The sequence below is a fragment of the Cygnus atratus genome, chromosome 1, assembly GCF_013377495.2.
Source record: "Cygnus atratus isolate AKBS03 ecotype Queensland, Australia chromosome 1, CAtr_DNAZoo_HiC_assembly, whole genome shotgun sequence".
Taxonomy (NCBI): Eukaryota; Metazoa; Chordata; class Aves; order Anseriformes; family Anatidae; genus Cygnus; species Cygnus atratus.
In genome coordinates this window covers 8,735,051-8,756,460 of record NC_066362.1, presented here as the reverse complement: position 1 = coordinate 8,756,460, position 21,410 = coordinate 8,735,051, and the positions used below count along the sequence as shown (strand labels likewise).

General features: G+C 38.6%; 1 protein-coding gene across 10 annotated transcripts in view; it reads right to left on the bottom strand.

Moving 5' to 3' along the window:
- The window catches only part of SEMA3D (semaphorin 3D), a 148,735-nt gene that overhangs the window by 50,753 nt on the left and 76,572 nt on the right, over positions 1 to 21,410 (bottom strand). For all 10 annotated transcript variants that reach the window (XM_035549417.2, XM_035549422.2, XM_050716806.1 and 7 more), the window contains 4 exons: positions 20,496 to 20,615; positions 16,210 to 16,303; positions 12,844 to 12,972; positions 6,495 to 6,637 (listed from right to left, as the gene is read on the bottom strand). In XM_035549417.2, the coding sequence (XP_035405310.1) occupies positions 6,495 to 6,637; positions 12,844 to 12,972; positions 16,210 to 16,303; positions 20,496 to 20,615 (486 nt within the window). The remainder of the gene's footprint in view (positions 1 to 6,494; positions 6,638 to 12,843; positions 12,973 to 16,209; positions 16,304 to 20,495; positions 20,616 to 21,410) is intronic.

Sequence of the window (21,410 nt, the reverse complement as noted above, 5' to 3'; positions counted from 1 at the left end):
AGTACCATTATACTGCAGGGTCATTCAGTAACCCTGCTGAAATTACCTCCAACAGGTTTGACAATATTAAGAACAGAACTGTTCAAAGGCTGACATAAAATAGATGCATGTCATTAGGCTGTTCACTTTAACTTCAGTGGAAATTTGAATTGAGCAAAAGATGATGGCTCAACCAAACAAAAATGTTAATTAATTCTCAGGAAAATCTACCTTAAATTTGGGGTATAATCTGTTTGCGGTTTATTCCAGTGTGTTTGACTTGCCTTTACCTGTTTTTTATCTGTAGTTTCATATATACTTATTATAAATTACATGCTATAAATACATAAAAGGATATAAAATGACAGGTGAGAAAAAAAAAAAACACTACAAAAACTTCAACTTACGATATCTACCATTTTGATCATGAAGCCACAGGCAAGACAAGTGGTTAGAAGGATCATGCAATTAGCGTCATATGGAAGGGCTGAATTTATACGTTTGAGTGCATTAAGAGCACTGTGAAATCTTATACAGAAATATCATAAAACAGTGTGAGGCAGCACTAGGTTAAACTGGCTTCTGTCTGAACAAATAGGCCTGAATTTGCCATAAAATTTCACATTCTTAAATAGGAATGTTTTGAATTTCACATCCTCAGGACCCAGTATGCCAAAGCTCCCTTTATCATTAGTGGAAAATATGGCCTTCAAAGAACAATTTGGGTTGAAGATGGAAGGTGCTGCATCTTCCTTTAAAAAAATATTAATCTGCATTTACCGACTGAGGTGGATGCCTGGTAATTACTTTCTTAGCTTTGACACTGTCAAGCGCCTAAAGCCACTAATGTGGGCCAGCGTGATCTCAGTATACACAACCACAGATATAGAGCTGGAAAAGCAGATGAACAAAACAAAGGTAGGTCAACATCTTACAGATCTCTTTAGATTTCAATAAACATCAGTAAAGCCTGAACAGTAAACCATGAAGAGTACATCCTCATGTTAATGGTACTGAAAGAAAAAAATCAGAGAGCTAATTTTGTCACATTAGAAAACTTCCAAAATCACAAAGTCATTTACTGTCTTAAAGATGTACAAAAGTCTGATTCAAAGCACTCTGAACTCCGGGATTTTGGATTATGCATTGGTACATCACTCCAATTAACTCTGCAAGTTCCTCACTTCTGAGCTGCTGGGTTGTCAAAAACATGTTCTGGCAATGAGTGTCTCAGGCAACTGAGATGATTTCCAGAGTTTGCTTCAGAGGTTGTGCAGCTGCATTTCCATAATCCAGCTTTTAAAGCACTATCTTGACACTGCAATTTCTTTTCATTTTCCCTGAGGCTCAGTAAAATTCAGTCACACCTCTTTATGTATGCATAACTTTATGTAAGCATAACTTACATATTTTTGCTTCATCTGCAAATCATGACACACCCCCAAACAAAACAAAACAAAAAAACAAACTCCAATTACATTGTTGAAATGCACCCATGAGAGACAAAAACATACCAAACTTCCTATACTGTGCCTGTACCCTTGCCAATAAGGAAAGCTGGACCAAAAGACCTGTCAAAGCCTGGTGTTTTATCTCATAATTCATCACAGTTAGAAAACAAATATTGTATGGAGCTGGGCTGTCTCCAACACACCAGCCCTTAAAATGGAATCATCTTGATGAGCATCTGCTTTTCTACAATATTTGAAAACTTTCAGACAGCATATAACATTAAAATGTCAAACTTGGAAGTCCAGGAGGAGTTGGCTGCTGAAGGATCCACAGCTGCAAAGATGCCCAGCTGGCAAACAAGGGCCAAAGTTTTCCTAGGGATAACTTTTTCTAAATGGTTTTAATCATGATCACAGAGATTTCAATAAATAAATAAATATACAAACCACTACCCTTGGTTAGCATTGTGGCTAGGCAATATTATGGTGACAAAGAAAGTATGTAAGCATGTAATACGCAGTAAGTTAAATCTAGTCTGGAATTAGTTGCCTGCAGAACTGGAAGTAGGATAGTTACACGAGCATGGCGGTGAGCCCAGACTAATTAACCCTGCTGAGAACACGTTAACACGGCTATTTTGCTTCCGGGATCCTAGCTAATATTGCTGAATGGTAAAGCATTACACTGTGTGGACAACTCAAATGTTTTGTGGAAAGAGATCAATTACCTACACAGTGATGCATTACATGATATAGAAATACAAAGAATGTTAATGACCCAGTTACCTCTAGTCACAGTAAAGGCATGGCTAGACTATTTCCAGGACAAGAAAAACACCTCCCAACTTTTGCACGCCAGCAGTCCCACAGCAGAGCCCACTGGAGACCCTATACTCAGGCTTGGGGTGGAATAGCTCCCTGCTGCCACTCCAGGAATACAAATTGCCTTAAACACCAGACGGGAGGCAAAGTCATGGCCTTGAACTCTGCTCATGTTCATGGCTTTGGAAATAAATCACATTACCCTAAGGTGGAATGCAGGGTGTGTCCCGCACTCTCGACTCAGGAGTGCTTAAAATGATTACATTCCAATGCCTTTAGAAAGTATAGTTTAACCAAGAGGGCTGTGCCTAATTGGTATATTCTCATCCCCAGGTACAGCTGGGTATATATGAGGGTGGAATGGCATAACAGCCACCAACCCACACCCCCTCAAAAAAAAAAAAAAGAAAAAAAAGGACAAAGAGCTCACTTGTTCCCACTAGAACAAAGGACACTTCTGGATGCTGAACACTTTGGAAAATATGAAAACAGCATCAGGGGCTAAAGTCTTATTTCTTGGCAGCTGAGGTCTCCTGGAAATCAGACTCTGAGACTGCATGCACTAATTTTTGCAATACATCACCAAAGCCATTACAGAGAAGCTTATAACACAGCAAATACATAGTGCTGTAATAATAAACAGGATTTTCATACTGCAGCAGACAAACTACCACTTTTGGCTAATTTCCACTCCATTCCAATAGAATGAGGTTTTAACTATGAAAAAAATGTGATGTTATAGAGAAAACAAACAAAAACCCCAACAACCTTCTTCCTTATCCAAAACATTTCTGTGGGCTTCTGCAAGCTAGGATTTTTATTCCTCACTTTGAGTGGGAAAAATAGGAGAGAAACCTTTTCTAGGGTTAGATTTGTGCATATGTGAGGTTGTCCTTACATGTAATTACAATTCTGTAATTATTTTGTGGTGGACATGTATACAAAAACGTAGCTGACTTGTTATTTGCAAAGGGCACAGTGCAGAGATGCTGCATTTTGTTTTCAAAATCAGACTCGGTGTGTAATGACTGTGTCATGTCTTTGGCTAATGCAAGCTGGTTCTGCAGTGTGGGCTTGAAGAGAGTGGAGCTGTAACAGCTTAATTGTGTGTTTCTAGAAATAGAAATATATGGACCCATGCTTTTAAGATGTTAAGGTTTGTATGATGCATGTAATATGTACAAGTGTACTTGTATGTTTAAAAAAAACAGATACATATCACTGGCAAATATTTAATAGTAATTCTCTCTCTTCACTTATGACCATTCTTGAAAGAAAGCAAATAACCAAACACATTACTCTTTACATAAGGAGAAACATACTATAAGTAGTAGCAGGTATTATGGATAGGCCAATGCTACTTTTCCACCTCCCTCAAACCAAAAATAGGAAATGCCATTTGCCATGATAAATTACACAACTGGCTCTGAAAGTGACTGTTGAAAACACTTCCTCCCAATTCATACTGATATCCCCTGGTGATCTACAGAATGCAGATGACGCAAATCTAAATTAGTGCTATTTACTGCTATAGTGGCTGTGTTATTACAACGCAAGTTCGAGACGGTAAGTATAAGTATGGTCTTATGAACAGGACAAGTGACAGCTGTTTGACTCTGGGCAAAGAGCTGCCAGTGAGAGCATTGTAATCTTCTGGGTGTGTAAGTAGCTGGGAAGAGGGAATGCTTTCCAGAGAAGATTTTCCCTAAGGGGGAAGATCAGTGAGAGACCGTATTGTTGAGTCACTGAAAATTAGCCAAAGAATAGGCTGCATTGACTAACCTCCTTATTAAAAACAAAGCCTATTCTAATTTCAGCATGTGTCTCTGCCCTTAATGTACAGGAGCCCTAAGGCACAGTGAGGTAGACAGCAATTGAGCTCTAGTAGAAAGAAATTGGGATTACACCAAGCAAATGATTTCAAAAATTGCTGACCTCCTCCCATCCACTGCTACTCCATGCTTGCTGAGGAAAGAAAGCAAAGGTTTAACTTTACCCAGTACAGATCACATTTAGGAGACAGTGCAAGCAGAAATTGTTTTATTCATCATTTTAACCAAAGACATGGATCCCATACTGGAGAGAACTAACCATAACAGAGGTGTTACAGCAGACCACAGATCCAGAGGATCTTAGTCTGTAAATAGAGGAGTTTATTTGCGCATTTTAACTTATATTAAATATAATAATTCTACCTGTATTTTAATAATTTTCACTATTTGCAAGATAATGAAGACAGTCATACAAAAATGCACGAGTATAAACTATCAAGAGAATTCTGAATCCATCAGGAAGCACTCAATAAAGAAGACAGTATAAAACATTAATAATAATCACCTTACTTACCAGTTTCTGTTGTGTTGGTTTGACTATTAAAAATAAAATTCAAAACAATTTATTTCCACTTAACATGATTACCCTACAAATTCAGTCTCATTCAAGGTACGATTACACACAGTTGTTAGGATCTCCTTGCAATACTTTTGCTTTTATTATGATACCTTATCAGCTTATTCTCTAGGTATAGGATGTTGGACATCTCTAGCTAATATATCATAGTTTAATATAATCTCCCTTGACTTGAAAATTGTTGTCTACCAATTTTTCCTAATGCATTAAGTGCTTTCTCATAATCAGCAAATGCCATGTCTAGTTGCAAATCATGTGTGTTTGCATTTCCATTCTGCCATTAATCACACCACTGTGAAATACCCAACTACAGATTATCCATTCTTTCGTCTGGCTAAAAACCTACTAGAGAACTGATTTATGAATGAGGTGTTTTTTTCCTGTTTTCTTAACATTTTAGGTCAAGGACAGAAGTGTGAAATGGCTGTGGTCACTGAAATCTCAGTTGTTAGGAGTTTGCTGGTCTGCAGAACAGTCGTAGATTTATGCATTCATGCACATGTATCTGCTCTTTGTTTTCAGTGTGTGTCCATTAGCTTTCTGTGTGCCTTTCTGCTAGATGTATCTTACTGCAAATCACAAACTCTTTTGTTTCTTCACTAGTTTTCAAGTTTCTCCTTAAGAAGGTTATTTTCACTGCCAGAGGAGTTGCTTTGCTCAGAAAATGCAAGTAAATGAAAACAACTGAACAAAATATCACAGAAATGTACACACTTAATGTGCTTGCTATAATAGTGTTGCTGATACCTAGTTAGGCACATGAGAAACATTTGCTCAGAGTTTATGTTTATTAATATGAAGACAACTTTTAAGTCCCATTTTCTGACTTTTGCCAGCAATTCTTGTGCACCTGGATTCACTAAAGACTTAAGAACAGGATGGGCACATCTACTCTGACTGCATCTCTTCCTAAAATATTATGTGATAAAGGGGACAGTATGTCTGTCACAGATGTCAATAGACCTTTCCACTATAACGGGAAGAACACATTAGCAAAACCAGCAGGCTGTTCAACCACAAACTATTTACTGCCTTCATATAACAAGAATTGGTTTATCTTCTCATTACAGTTTGAAGAGGCTTCTTCCCTTGACAAAGATGCTTATTCAGAAAGAGTGCGGCTCATGAAAATCTACATTATGTGTACCATAAGGGGAGAAATCTTTCATAAGGGGCAAAAACAAACATAATGATTGAGAAAGTGAAGAGAATAATCTCTTAAAGCAATTCAGGCACTAACTAAACGAGACTTCTTACACTGCAGCAGAGTCAGTTCCTGGGTCGTGCTTGTAAACAGGTCAAAGACAGCACTTCACAGGAAAGAAAACCTCCAGGTGGGTGTGGATGTAGCTCAGAAACTGCATTTTTTTAACCAGTCCCACCCAAACTGATTATCAGGAATGCTTAGAAACAAACGAATGACCTCAGCTCTCAGTAATGCCCACAAAGGATGTACTGATCTATGTTGAAAAGATGGGTTTGTATATCCCTCCATTCACTGAGCACTTTTCACAAAAATCCAAATACCTTGCCTTTGTGTACACAACATCAAGTCAATCCTCAATGAAAGCTTATGAAACAGAGGTCACTGTTGCATATCTGAAGGTCAATACATCATCGTTTAGACAGGATTTTCATTTATAAGCATATTAGCTTTTATAAAATATACGCAGTCAATATTAAGTATTTTTCAGATGAGTACATGTCAAACAGCAGTAGCATTGTATGTTCTGAAAAATTTCAGGATAGCTCAAACCAATTTTTTTATTTTTCTCTTTTTCTTTTTCAAACAATGTACATTGTTTTAAATAGTGTAAAAGACAGAGCCCTCACCTTACAAACTCTTCCAACTCGAGAAAGAATTGTCTTGTCAGATGTGCCACTATCTTGCGATATTTCTCGGAAAAAGAAGTAGATTTTGTCATCATCTGGGTTATAGGTATCTGGGATGGGAAAAGTTCCAATGAACTTTGCTCCTAGAAGTTCCCAAAAAAAAAGATTTTATAAATATGGAGAAAAGTCCTGTTATTAAAATTCTTCTTCAATATCTACATTTATGCTGCATCTTTCAGTGAAATAAATATATCACTATATAGACACACGGTGGCAAGTTCGTTATAAGCTCTGAGAGAAAACCAGCAGGGATTCTGAAATATTTACTCTTGGTGTGATGTTTTTATGTATGCAATTTGCTACCACTTACATAAATATGCAGCACCGGGTATCATTTCTTGTTTGAAAGGAAGCAAAGTCTGCCATATCACTCTCATTCTCTAACCACCAACATCAAGCTAAGTGTTTTTTTCCCAAATTCCGTGGTAGAATTTAATTAATTTAATTACACATTTCAGTAGTTATGAGTATAGAAATACACTACTGTTTACTAGAGATAGCTTGCAAACGAATGAAAGAACTTTGATTGATCCACAGGATTAAAAATTCAAACATAAATGACATCTTTCCCAAGTTAAAAGTTTCCTACATATCTGTGTTTTAACAATCCTACTGTCTATACCTACAAAATCCAACACAGTACCTTGCTGAGATTAGGTTAGCAAAGGTTAACACACCAAACTCCACAACTCCAATTAGTTTTAAGGAGATGGTTCCTTGTTTTGCACCAAAACATGTTAGCTATATCAACCTGGGAACAAGTTGCCCAGAGAGGCTGTAGAGTCTCCCTCCTTGGAGATTTCCAAAAGCCAAAGGACATGGTCTTGAGCAACCTGCTCTGGGTGTCCTGGATTGAGGACCAGATGGCCTCCAGAGGTCCCTTCCAACCTCAACCAGGCTGATTCTGTAACATTTTGTTTGGGCTATTTTGCTTTTTGCAAGGAGTGCTATGGCAGTTGTATTACTTCTGGTCTCTTAAAAAGAAAGCCTGGCTATCTCTGCCTGCATCTCATAGGCTCTCTCTGCCTGCATCTCACTGGGCCAAGAACTTCATCCATATTCTTGACTGTCTTATTCAGATCTTATGTTCATGTTATCTTCTTCTGTTCTACCTGTTCACCGTTTTTATTTTCTTTTTTCCTTACATACTACAATCAGAAATTAAACAAATTCCATAGACTCCAGACTGCAACAGAGCAGGCAACCACACTGTCTTGCACGAATCAGCCAGATACTTTGGGAAGTGATTTTTTTTAAGACATTCCCCAGTGTGCTGCAATAGATGAGCTCTTTTGAGGGCCCATGGAGCAATGCTATTTTTCTTTAAACAGAAGTGCTTATGCAAATACAGTGCAAAGAGACCCTTGACTCTGAAATACATTCTTTCAGTAATAAAATACATGGTCTTTGTCCCAGGTAAGGCTGCAATGAAAGGTAGTAAGGGGTATGGCATAAGATGGCAGAGCAAACAGAGCACATTGGTGATTTGTGGGAAATACTATTAACAGCTTTTATTGTATCTTTATGTCTTTACTTTTTTTTTTTTTCTAATATTTATTACTTCATATTCACCTCAAGGAGTTTACACAATGTACTTTATGGTACACAGAGAACAAAAATAGGGTCCTTGATTCAAAGGTTCACAGTCAAAGACTTGAGACAAAATGTTCAAGGGCTGCTTAATATGCGCCTTCATAACAGAAGAGTAAATTTATTGGTCAAAACTGCCACAATTGCCTCTTCCATTTTAAACCTTTCTGACACTACAGAATGGCACTAACAGAAAAATGAAATGATGAAGATGTCAGGCCCCACAAATTTAAGTGAGGATTTCAAAATGAGTCTAAAGCAAATATTCAGTTACTCCTCAGAGCCTTTAAAGCCACTTTGAAGATTAGATCTCTAAGCATGAATAAATACATAATGACTTCCAATATGGCTTCTATAGTATGGAGTTTATTAAACAACCAATAAATAAAGAAATCTGTGAAATACGTCTGTAGCATTCTTTTGAATTTCATATAGATTTATTTTATTATTTTTTTTGAATCCACATTCACCGAACAAAACCCTGAATATATGGTCTTTTAAAAATAAATTTCATTGCTTTACTTGGCAAGCCAAATGCAAAAACAAATGCCTCAATACCAATTCCTGGAATAGATTTTGAAGAATCTCTAACAAATTAAAGGAACACAAATATTTAATGATTTTAAATCACAATGGAAAACACTGATCTTGAAAATAAAATCCAAACAAAAATACACCACAAAAGATATGAAAAATGAGAGATTGAAAACAATTTAATAAAAGAGATCATGAACTGAAAAGCACATTGTGTTCTGCAAATGAAATCTTTGTCTCATCTCTTGTAATCATTCCATAACGTAGAAAAGCAAGTTTAAATCAATTGCGAATTAGGTTTTTGGATTCTTTGCATGGGAAATAAATTATATGGTGATCATTTTAAACCAGTGTTTGTTTTCCCATACACACCACTGTCCTCCCTTAATTACTTCAATAGAAAGTTTTCCCTCATATTAATTTCATAGTTAGACTGTATGCAACAGAACAGGGAATTAAAGGCATCAGAAGCTCTGAGAAAGAAGCTACCAGAGGTTCAGGTATTGCTCGTGCTTTTTTTAAACATGCTCCTGTGGTCTAGTAGGAATAGTTACTACACCTGATCCTTTACTGCTGGTTCCCAGGGGTGGTTGTGTTTGCTTTAGGTTACCTGCCTTCTATTTTCATCCTTCTAAAGCAAGCACTAGTTTTAGCCAGGACAACCTCTCATGCATTAATAATGCTTCCAGAGAAAATTATTAAATCCAGAAAAAGAGGACAGCAAATGCGTAGCAAATCCTAGAACAAAGAAATGAAAAGGCAAACCAAAACAGCTGGACACTTTCTGCAGCAGCTCTTTGTATCTGGGCTGCCAGAAATATGGGGCATGATAAGATACAAAGGACAGTGCTCACCTCATTTACCTTCAACCATCAACCATCCAGTAGTCAAACTACTAACCTACACTCATCCAGGTCCTCTCTCAGAGAGGGACTGATAGAGGAAAGAAAGAAAGTGACAATAAATAGTCCTATTTTAAGACAGATTCCTACAATAGGTGGGGTGAGTCACCCCGTGGAAGTGTCACCTTTCTTTGTAAATTACAGGCAGAGACAACTGAAATGGCTGAGCTCAGAGAGGATGATAACTTTTGCCTTTTAAAGCTCAGTGAGCTGAATCCCATCCAAAACATGCAGGATATAAAGAAGTTATTGCCTGTAAGTATCTGTCCCTGGCAAAGATGACTAAATTGAAATGAAAACAAACAAACCCCCCAAACCAAAAAAAGATTCATGTATGCAGGGAAACACTCATCCTAACTCTGACTTTAACTTCCTATAAAGGAGGGAGGAATGTGCAGCTGTTTAGCGGATGCCTGGATGTCTGGTACCCCACTGCGGGATGCCCTCCTCTGCTGTCTCAGCCGGAGGAAGGCACACGGTTCCAGTGGGTGGTTTTGCCTTCCGGAGAAGGTCCCAGCCCCATGCACATCATCCAGGGCCCCAGCTCTGGGACAAGCAGCTCTGGCCAGCTGCTGTGACAGCGCTCAATTCTCCAGCCCTGCAGGATGAAGTCTGAGTGGCGGCAGCATCCTTCAGTGCCACTGCGTGCAGGAGTATGAGCCTGTGTGAGCGTGAGTCATGGGAAAGATTAGCTGCCTTCCTCCCTTTCTCCTTTGCAGAGCGGCTATTCAGTCACTGAGATTAAAACATGTCTTAATTAGTCAAGACAGAGATGCCCTGCAAGGAACTGAAAGGTATCCTACGCATTTTTCCCTTGTGCTTTGTCTTTCTCTGCCTTCCCCCAGGAAAGAATAATCTTGTTTCCAGGAATTGAATAAAAAAAAAAAAACACTTTAAAATATTAAGGTGCATTATAGCAAAACTTCTGCAGCCCACTGGAAAAAAAACAAGTTACACATTTTATGCTTATCCTAAGTAAAACATGACTCACGCCTGGAAATAATTTATTTCTAATTGTACAATTACTCAAGTATGTATGACCTTTACTGGAGGTCTAGCACATACTTGGTCAATGGGTGGTAGGTTTAGGGAAGAGGGGATTTAGATGAGGTGGAGGTTTTAAAACTGAAATTAAGTAAATATTTTCTTTATACCAATATCAGCTGAAAGCACAAAATGTATGAAATTGGTAATGCTACACAATCACCTAGCAATATACTGGCTACCCTATGGCTTACTGCGGAACTGATCCCATCATTTAGAATTGCACTCAAAATTTTCTCCAGTCTTAAAAGGACCATTTCAAAATATTAAAAGTACTTATTTTATGCCTGTGCCTCTTAGTATAACACTGCATGGATTGTGTTTGTGAAGTCTTATAGCATGACTGTGGTTTTTTATATGGCTGGAAACAGGGTAAACCTGAAGAATATATGGGGTCTTTGGTGATTACATAGCATGGGTAAATTTTCACATTGCAATCACACTGAAGCTGTTTTTCAACCCCAGTCATGTTAATATATTATTCTCCTTAGAAATCTTTCACAGATACAGATGCTTTACGTGAAAACAGAATAAAAAATGAATCAATCTATAGGAAAGAAGAAAGGCAGACCTCTCCTCACAGCCTCTAAACTAAAACACAAACAGTTCTCAATCCTTTAGCTTATCCTATGTTCTTGTACTGTTCCCTGGTCTCAAACTGCTCATGAAGAATTGTTAATATCATGAAGAAATGTTTAGAACTGGATATTTAAGCTATATGTTCTTGTGTGCTGGGATCTGAGCCCTCTTTCATCCCCCTGTAATGCTCATTGATGTGGATATGTACTAATGATAACACCAGATGCTTCTTAGGACCAAACTGCAGTAAATCTTTCTTTTTAGGATATTATAGCATCCCTTAGGAAAGCAGCTACCCCAACTGTCTTTCCATGCTGAGCACCAGCAAGCAGCCAGTAATAAAATCAGATGTTAAGGAACATGGTTAGAGAACTGCCTCCGGGATGGACCCATCCCAGTCCAATACTGCATACAGCCCATTTCTGGTCTAAACTGCACAAAGGACGTGCAGCAATGAGAGAGAGGAGATAGCAGAGGTGGGGCAAGAGAGATGTTGAGTCATAGTACAGGGGATGAAACTGGGATAAGTTAGCACTCCAGTGTGAGATTTTCTATCTCTGCAGGGCTACTGCAATCTGGAAAGGTAAGTTGACTTGGAGTGTTTTTTCTTTCCTCCCCCTTCCCCAGGAGAAATCCTGAGGTTATGGAGCCACATCTAGACGTAAATATAGAGCAACAGCTTAGAAGGAGGGAGAGAAGGAGTAGGGAAGTAATAATAAAAATATGAACATTTCCTCTTGTTGAGGTCTCAAAGAGTTAAGAGGTAAAATTATGCCTTTCAGAAGTTGTCTGCTGGGAAGACAACTTAACCCTGTGGTCAGCAGGCCCTGGCTTTACAATACACCCATAATAGTTACACAGGCAGCCTGAATCAGGGCCTGTGTTGCCACATCTTTAGAGACAGATGACAGCTAAAAGGAGGATGCTTTAATTGAGCAGGGTTAGCTTGTGAGCGAAGTTTTCCACGTTACTCTGTGTGTGGTTTGAGACCGGCTGGGTGTAAATGTGGCCAGTTTTCTAGAGGGTTTACTAGCTCAGAATGTTTTTAACAGACAAGAAAAAGCAGTGTTTTGCTTGGGAAGCTACTTTAGGGTGCCCTTAGTGGTTTTAAAATGATCCTGACAGCAACAAAAGGTATTTTTCCCCTTCTAAAAAGGGGGAAAAAATAAAAAATTAGAGAGAGAGAGAGAGAGAGAGAGAGAGAGAAGACCTCCTACCTAAAAACATGGAATTTCTAGTCTGTCATTTCAACATACTGGAGGGAACAGTTTTTAACAAGTCATCAGGAAGAAAAAAAATTAAAAAAAAATATTCCAACAAGACTGGAAATAAAAGCATTTTAGTCATGATAGTATTCCAATTATAGCACTATATACAGATGTACAGATCAAAGATGGAAAGAACTATTAGGTCTTACTCTCCTCCTCTTTCCTTAATTAGTATTTTCACCTCTTTGACTTTTCTCAAGTGCATTTTTGTTCCACTGAGCTTCTTCCAAAAGAGTCTACATAATCCAAAGATACCATGATACAGTATCTATATTTATACTTACTGGACATATATTTATTTAAGAAAGGGGCTATTAACTTCAGAGAGACAGGGACAATGCAAATGACAACAGCATATGTTTGGGATCTTACCAGTAAGCCAGTAATGTTCAGAAATGTCAGTTCTGATGTAATGGTGGTCGTGAGAAGGGCCCAGGGAACGTGTTAGAGCCGTGTCTTTGCCAAGAAAATCAGAAGCTGTTCCAGCATAAAGATACTCATCTGCAAATGAAAAAGAAATGGGGTTTCTACAGCTGTGGAGTAAACAAATTACAACTATTTGTGTTTTGTTGGGTGAATACCACCTGCATCTAATTTGCCTATGAACTAATTTAATGGTTTATAGTGTTATTGTCTTATATTTTAATGGGATTTGTGCTTCTGTGAAATTACTTATATTTAAATGGAAGTAGTATTTATAATAACATGTCTGAGAAGTGAAGAAGTCCATGTCTAATTTTCAGATCTTTTAGGCATCTAAAAAAGCCTCCCTTCCAGGCTTTGATAAGCTTCGGGCTAAGGGGATATAATAATATCCAAACTGAAAATCCTGCCCCATGAGCCTGGGGGGCATGACGTGGAGAGGACCATCTACCAATCCAAGCTAGCTCTCATGTCCCAGCCTTGCCAGCACACATGGCTTTGCTGCTCCTGGGCTGGAGCTGGAACACAATGGATACTCCACCACAGGAGCTTCTCGTCTTGGCCCTTTCCTGAAGTAGGGATCTCTGCCTGACACTTCATTCATGAAGAGGAATTTAGGCACTAGTGGAATCCTTCTCAACTATGTAACATGTGAATGGTAGGAATATGCCTACAGACCCAAACTGTGATCATTTTAACATAGTGAGTAGTTCCACTAAAATAAATGAGACATCTTGATTGAATAAGGCAGCCAGAATTTGTCTTGTTAAGAACTGTAGTTTGTTTGCTATAATTGCAGTTACTATTTACATTTGTCAGCTTTCTGAACAATGTAAAACTTCACAACTTTAAGAATTGTACCATATTTTCTGCTTTCCTTCAGATCTCAGTATTTTTCTACAAGGAAGCAAAGAGTGACTGTGATTTTTTTTTGATTTTTTTTAACCACATTGTGCATTTTACAATTCTCTTTTATTTCTGCAAAAATAACAAGATAGCTTTATTGGTCAGAGAAGTTTTGTTTTTGTTTAATGGCTTGCAACAGTAAATCAGTTTGTAAAAAGTGAACCTTAACCATACAAAAAGCTGCATGATCTGTGTGATACATAAAATTACCTTTCCAGGTTTTCTGATGCTCTGAGTAGAAACATTTCACAATATATTTTAGTGAGAAGTCCTTTGTTGAGAGCAAACTCAGAATAAATATCAATCAACACAAATGTTGTATCATTTCATTTGCAAAATTTATAAACACGCTAAAAACAAACAAACAATCAAACAAAAAACACCCAAAAAACTCAAAACAAACCAAAAACCCCACAACCCAGTGGCCCACAAGCACCTTATTTGGCCAAAAAAGATCTGTCAGCTTTCTTTTTACTTCAATATTACTGTTACTTATGCATTATTTCCTTGACAGTATTGGAAAACACATCTTTCAGACAGCATGTCACCTTTGTAAAGAAACAATAGTGCATTTGGTACAGTATTTGTCATAATGACGAATGGGCAGGGTAATTGGTGTTTGCTAACTGACAGGCACTCAGTGATCAATAAACCTGAAGGACTAACAGAAATTGCTCATCCTTGCCTAGGTTCTGCTGACAAGGCGCTTTCAGCACTTCTTGTGGCTTTTGGTATCTTTCAGTCCAAGTTCCAGTTATTTCCAGAATGGTTTTGGTGAGCAGTAATTTGTAATAGAAGATGGATGATGAGCAGGTGATTTTTAGCTGGAAAGACTAGCTTTTCCAATAGCGTACAATTAATCTGTTGAATTTACTTGGGTTGAAACACTGTGCACAATTCAGAGAGATTAGGTATTAGAATGAAAATTACTCACTTAGATTAACCTACGTACAGGAATGGAAATATAAGGAAATACTATTTAGCTCGTATTTATACCTGATTACAAAGGGCTTTTTGAAGGATCTAAGTAATTTTTATTGCCATTTTGCAGATAAATAAAACCAAGCAGAAATAAATAATGTTCCAAAGGCTATTCCTCTCTCCAGTAGCAGAGATGGGAACTGAGCTCCCCTAGTCCCAGTGCAGTATCTTATCCATGAGCTATACTGCTCTCCTAGCACTTTTGGGAATAAAGTAATCATCCAAAGATAGGTCAAGAATGCATTCTCTGGTCAGGCCTGTAACTCTTTACAATGCTCCTTGTACATTATTGCGAAGCACTTGACACCAGGCATAATCAGGGAAGGGATGCTGGAACAGCCCAATCATTAATTTTATCTAGCCTGAAAATTCTTATGTACCAAAGTTCATGGTTTAGTTAGCTAAAGCACAGCAGCTTCTTCATTTCACAAGATTTAATAAAGAAGTTGATGTACTAGAGTGCTACTTAAATTAGCCAACTCTATAATAAATCATGGAGCTATATTGCATTAAGAAAAAAAATAGTTAAAGTTTCTAGAATTCCATTTTAAAAATAGACGTCACGGTCATTAAACAGTTCTAGGGGTCCCTGAGAAGAATAAGCACTGGCTTTAATCTATTGTTTTTAATAAAGGAAGTCCTGCCCCATCTGTTGGGTCAGAATCACAAATCATCTATCTTATTATCTGAGAATAAAGACTGAACATTAGTCATATTCTTTTTATAACACAGAGTGACCAATACTTCAAAGCATTGTCACCACTGCTCTTTGGCTGTAAATGAAAACGTCATGGTGCTTCACTCTTATCTTGTATTCATAGGCTTGATGGACAAGTTAAATGAAAATTGTCCAAAGCTATGAACCAAACCATGACAAAAGTAGCTCTTATAGTGGTTTGAAATCCGGAGGTCAAGCTGACATTCCTCGGCACCAAATGTCAGACCACACAGCGCTGTGATGCACGCAACAGGCAGATTGCACTATCTGGTTCTTAGGCTTCCAGCTTCAGAAGTGGCTACTCGAGTAAATAGAAACCTCGGAAATGTATTTATGGAAATAGTGGATGTCAGCAGACTTCAAAGGGCAGAACATATTGATAATTGTGGAAAGAGGCCCATAAATGCTTGAAACATTGTCTGTCCATGTGTTTGGTTTTTGTTGTTGTTGTCTTCTTAACGGAGAAATGACTGGGTGAGAATGAAACCCTGCTCAGAGGTTTCACAGCCACTCAAATTTCTCTGTTTGTGTTGCTGCACTTTCAACTGTTTGGTGTCTGCAGTCTGAAGGCTCCCCCAGGTCCCAGAGCACAAAGCAGCATCGGAAGCAAGACCACGGCCAGAGTTTCTCCACCAGTGACATCTGCTGAGCCTCTGACTCTGGTGTCTGCCCATGAAGCCACCGAGCGCCTGGCTCTGATGGTTTCTTACCTGCCATCACAGATGCAAACGGCTGCTGAGGATCAAAGGGGCATTTCAACCTGCCCGACTCCAAGTTCTGAGTATCCAGTCTGAATATTGTCTCCTGAGAACAAACACATATTCATTAGCCTGGTGTAGCTGCAGAGAAAAACTCACTCAGACAGACTGTTCTGCTAACATATGAAGTGAAGGTGTATTAGATCATGTAGCTGTCATGTCAGCATTGATGTTTACAGTCCATGTCTCTGTTTTATATCTGGATTTTACTGGTTTTTTTTCACTCATTGTTTTAATGTATCTTGTTCACTCCATAGCAAAAAATAAATCTTGGAAAAATAAAACGATTTTCAGAAAAAAAGATACAATGCTCATTTCTATTCAAATTAAAGGCTGAATTGTACTTAAAAGGCACTGGCTTCTATTTGAGAAAGTGCTGATAGACTGTGTTGCAACAGGAGACCCAGATGGGATTCTGGCTGACTCCTAAATTTCTCTAGGGACTGCTGAATAATGTTTGTGGCAGACACAGTTCAGCCCCCTTTAAATAAGAGCAGCATATGTTCTCTCTTGTTATTTTTAACAAGGCTAATGATACAAGAGATATTAGAATAGATCCTTCCTTAAAGTTCCCAAATACAGTGTGATTAATGTTTAGGTCTCAGAACAAGGGCATAGAGGGAGATTAAGAAAATAAATTATTTTAAAATCATTCCTGATGATTTCAGTGGGGAATCTTATATTTCTGATTCAATTTTTGTAAGCATTAATTTGAAGTTTTGCTATAGTTTTGAATTGCTAAAGTGGTCAGTTTCACTTGCTCCTTTCACTAGCTTCCTAAAAGCACACTTAACTGAAACCCAAATGTCCTCAGAAGGCAAAATGATTACTCAGATAAATGAAATCTTTGTAGGTACAGAGACTTGATTTTCACAATTTTACTCTTTTTAGAGAAGGGAGATTGCCTACAGAGGTGTTGTTAATATACTCTTCTATGTACAGTGACATTTAAAAACCACATGACCTGACTAGTGGTCAGGAATAAAATTATTGTGGGTTTAATGTTAATTGCAGAGGCACAACTTTTGAAGTTAGTTTCAAAGATACAACTATGATTTAAACCATTATTTAAAAAAGAGTGAAGTTACTTTAATTATTTATTTCTATACCTCTGCCTTGCAAGAGGACTGAAGAGTGCAGCTGAGCTTACTATGCCCAAAGATAGACACATAAGATCAGACTTCATAACACATTAATTCAATTCATGCTAATAGTGCATCAGATTATAAATAACCAAGCTGTTCTATTTCGTTGAGAAGTCTCCTAAATTCTCTAGGCTTAGAGGACAAAAGCCCAGGATGTTTAACAATTAAGCTCCTTACTTAAGAGGGAGAAGGAATCAATTCCAATCTACGAAGATAAATTCTATTTTCTCCAGCAATGCTGGCTGCTATAAATCAGAATTTAATAATCCAACAAGAACCCTTGTTATCCTCTCAAACCTGTGGATATCAGGTAAACCAAACTCTCAGGCTACTGAACTGGGCCACAGCACCGTGAGGACAAAACTAAATTAAAAACTGAGCATTATTTTGCTGACAATACATTGCTAATGTCCCATTCTCATTTCTTCCAAGAAATTCAATCCTGAGCTGCTCAGAGGACCTTTGCAGTGTCACATGCCAAAAGACTGTCCCAATATCCAGCAGTACTCCAGAGACCAAGGGCTTTGTAGATCACCATCAGGTATTCCAGACTTCACCCAGACAAACTAATGGACACTACCAGGCATTCACACAGAATTAAACTCCTGCTTTCACTTTGGACAAAGCTTTCAAAGAAAAGAGCATCCCTTGGAGAGCTGTGGCTCATGGCACCAACCGGGCCAAGCCTCGTCTTTACCAGCCAAGAGAAGTTTTGGCAGTGACTTCAGTAATAGCAAGACTAGGACTTTAATCCCCTTTAATTGTGTGATCCCGTAGGGGATTTGTACTGCTTCAAAAGCAGTGTGTGCTGTGGTTTTGAGTCACCTGATCCACACTCTTTTCCTTTCTGTTTTTGCAGCACTGGCACAGGCCAGCAGACCACTGGGCAGATCCTCTGCTGCTTCCAAAGGTCATCAGGGCACTGCCTGATTGCACGGCCTCCGTGAGGCTATCTCAGGCCTTGGCTCTCCCAAGCATCCCACAGCTTCCTGTAGAGGTTGCTAATTACCAAACATCCACTATTCATCCTTACAAGCCAGAGATTTAAAAAAAAAAAAAAAAAAAAAGATCTGCAACAGAAGCATTCTGAATTTCCATACAGGACTCCTGGCTTCAGTTCCAGCAACCAGGAAACATTTTCAACTACTGTCTGTCAAATTCAGATCAACGGGTTTGCAAGGAGAACAGACCCAGCACCCTTGTGCTATTGTCAGATTTATCTGGACAGGCAGTGCCAGGACAGTGGCTATATGGTGTTTGGTATCCCAGGAAGAAAGGGAAAACATTGAATAATAGAATCATTAAGGTTGGAAAAGACATCCAAGATCATCTGGTCCAACCATACCCCTATCACCAATATTACCCACTAAACCATGTCTCATTCAAACTGTTATTTCAGTAGGCGGTTGTAGATCTCCACCGTCAGAGGAGGTGGGAGTAGTGAATGCTGCACAGCTCACCACTACAGCTGAGCAACCAGTCAGTGCAGGAGAGGCAGGACTGGGAGACAGTGAGGGGATTAGGAAATACAATTTGGGAATTCTTCTTCCATTTCCTCTCATAAGCTAATTGGTCATGTCTAATTGAGACAGACCCCTAGTCTAGACTGACTGCCAGACTGAACAATCAGGCCAACTCCACATGATTTTATAAAGTCTGATGAAAACAACCTTCACTAATTAAGTTGCAGTGGTGGAGTGGATAAGGCATCTCGTTAATGATCCAGAGGTAAGCCAGAGCCTTACTTAAACTTTTGCTGAGAGCTGTTCTGCTCAGTTCAGCTTTATATTTAATCATTCAGGCTAAGGAATCAGCATAATACAAGGGATCCAGTTGTTTCAATTGGAATATTCAAGGAAATGAAGAAAAAAAAAAGAAAAAAAAAGAAAAAAATACTTCTTTGCAAGCCCAATTATTCAGTATATGTTTGTATTAATGGCTTATTAGGAAAAGAACACCACAGTGCAGATTTCAGATAGTTCAGTTCTCTGCAACTTTAGCAGACCCCTGGTCAATCAACCCGCAATTTTATGGAATAAAATGGGTCTCAGCCAGGGCTAGCATTAATACCCATTCCTCACATTTTTATTTATTTATTTATTTTTTATTTTTTATTTTTCCCTGGGAGCATCTGCCCTTGATTTTGTACGTCAGAATAAATCCAATGTGTACATATTTCAGGGTATTGCATTTAATAACACATCATTAAAACTCTTTTCTTATATTCTAGAATTTCACTTAGACCCCGAGAAAAGAGAAAGCTATTTCTACAGCAGCACAGTAAGCCTGCAGTGCAGGCAAGCAGCCAGACAGGTCACATCCAGACACTGTCTGAGAACAGAGCCAGTGTTATAAATATAGCCAAGGTGTGATACATATAGGAGTTAAAAAGAGACTTGTGTACTAAGTGGCTGCTTGACACAACACCAAAATGCTTTTGTTGTGGGGGTTAGGTCTCAAACATTTGCCACTTAGGATAGAGATTTCCTTGTCACCAGCAAATGAAGACCAATCAGCCGCTAAATTCAGTCCAGGAATACACCACTTGTGATGGAGGATACCCAGCATTTCTTCAGTGAGAGGGCTGCAAACCAGCTGCAAAGCCTGAGATACCATCCTTCCGCTCGGAGACCATTTACAAACTCTGTACTACCCTTACAGGGAAACAATCCCTGAGGAGCAGGGGATATGTATACCTTAAAAAGTAGAGCAATGAATGTCGTCTTGAACTCTGCATGTCTGTGTGTGTGTATGTAAGCAGAAAATATGTGCAGAAATGACTTACTAGAAAGAAGGACATCTGGGTTAAATGTGCTCTTCACTTAGTTAATCATGTGGAAGTGTCATTCCGAAGAACGTTGTGTATTAAGTCTTACCAAGGAAAGTGCTTTGTTCAAAAGCGATACACACATATCAAATCTGAGAACACGAGTTCCCGTCTGACCTAAAAAATCCGCCATTTACTCTGTTATTTATGCAAGCTGCTGTCAGTTCATTTTTTATACACTCAGGGTATTTTCCAATCTGTGATGAATGCTAAACAAGACGAGGGTTACTCCTTGACATGTCAGAGTAGCAAGGAAATTAAATTACCTCTTTGTGAGTGCCAAGTTCAATGTATCCACAGAGAGGGTGAAATGCTCCTGTGCCACACACGTAAACATGGGTTCGGTTGTAGGGCTGAAGAACCCTGATAAAATTGGCACATTCTGTCTGTTGTGAAGGGAAAGGAGAGAAATGTTAATTTTCATGTTTATTTTTCTCTTTGACATTATTGTACTAGGTTTTAGCCATAGTATCCTTGTATTTAACCTCAAAACTACTGTAGCAGTGACTGTTTACTAGATAGCTCAAAGTTGTGATGGCTAAAATTTTGCAGTGGCTATGTACCAGGCAGCTCATCAATCAGATTTGTAAGCCCTTCTGTTGTAACGCTTACAGCCACGAGAAGCTATGTGGTAACAGTACAGTTTGGAGGACATCTGCTCAGCGTGTGCTGTGGACACATCCTCCGTCAACAAAAGTTAGATAGCCACTGGATTAATCTGCCTAAGAATCCTCCTGCCTTTGCTCCTGATTAAGGGTTCTGCACAAGCTTTAGCACTGAAGATTACATGATAGAAATCCTTGTGGCAATCTGAAGGGCTTCACCATACTTCCAAGGGGATGTTTTGTGCAAGTGACCTCTCTTTGCACCAACCACAGCTGGTCACCTTTATTTGGGATTTCTGTGAGTCCTTTGGGATAATCAGGTCAGTCTTGGCTCTAACTGGGCTTGGTCGTGACTGGTAAGCAGCACAGATGGCTGCCACTTGCTGTAAGGATGAGTTGGATATAAAGGCAAGTTGTAGTTTTCCCCAAAATTAAAGAAATATGTGCACATATAACAAGGTACTTAGGCAATGCACAAGAGTTACGTATAGGTCCAAGAGACCATCCTACACCTAAGTGCAGAGACAATGCAGGAAGCAAAAAGGAGACAGTTATGATGTATGTTAGAAACTAATA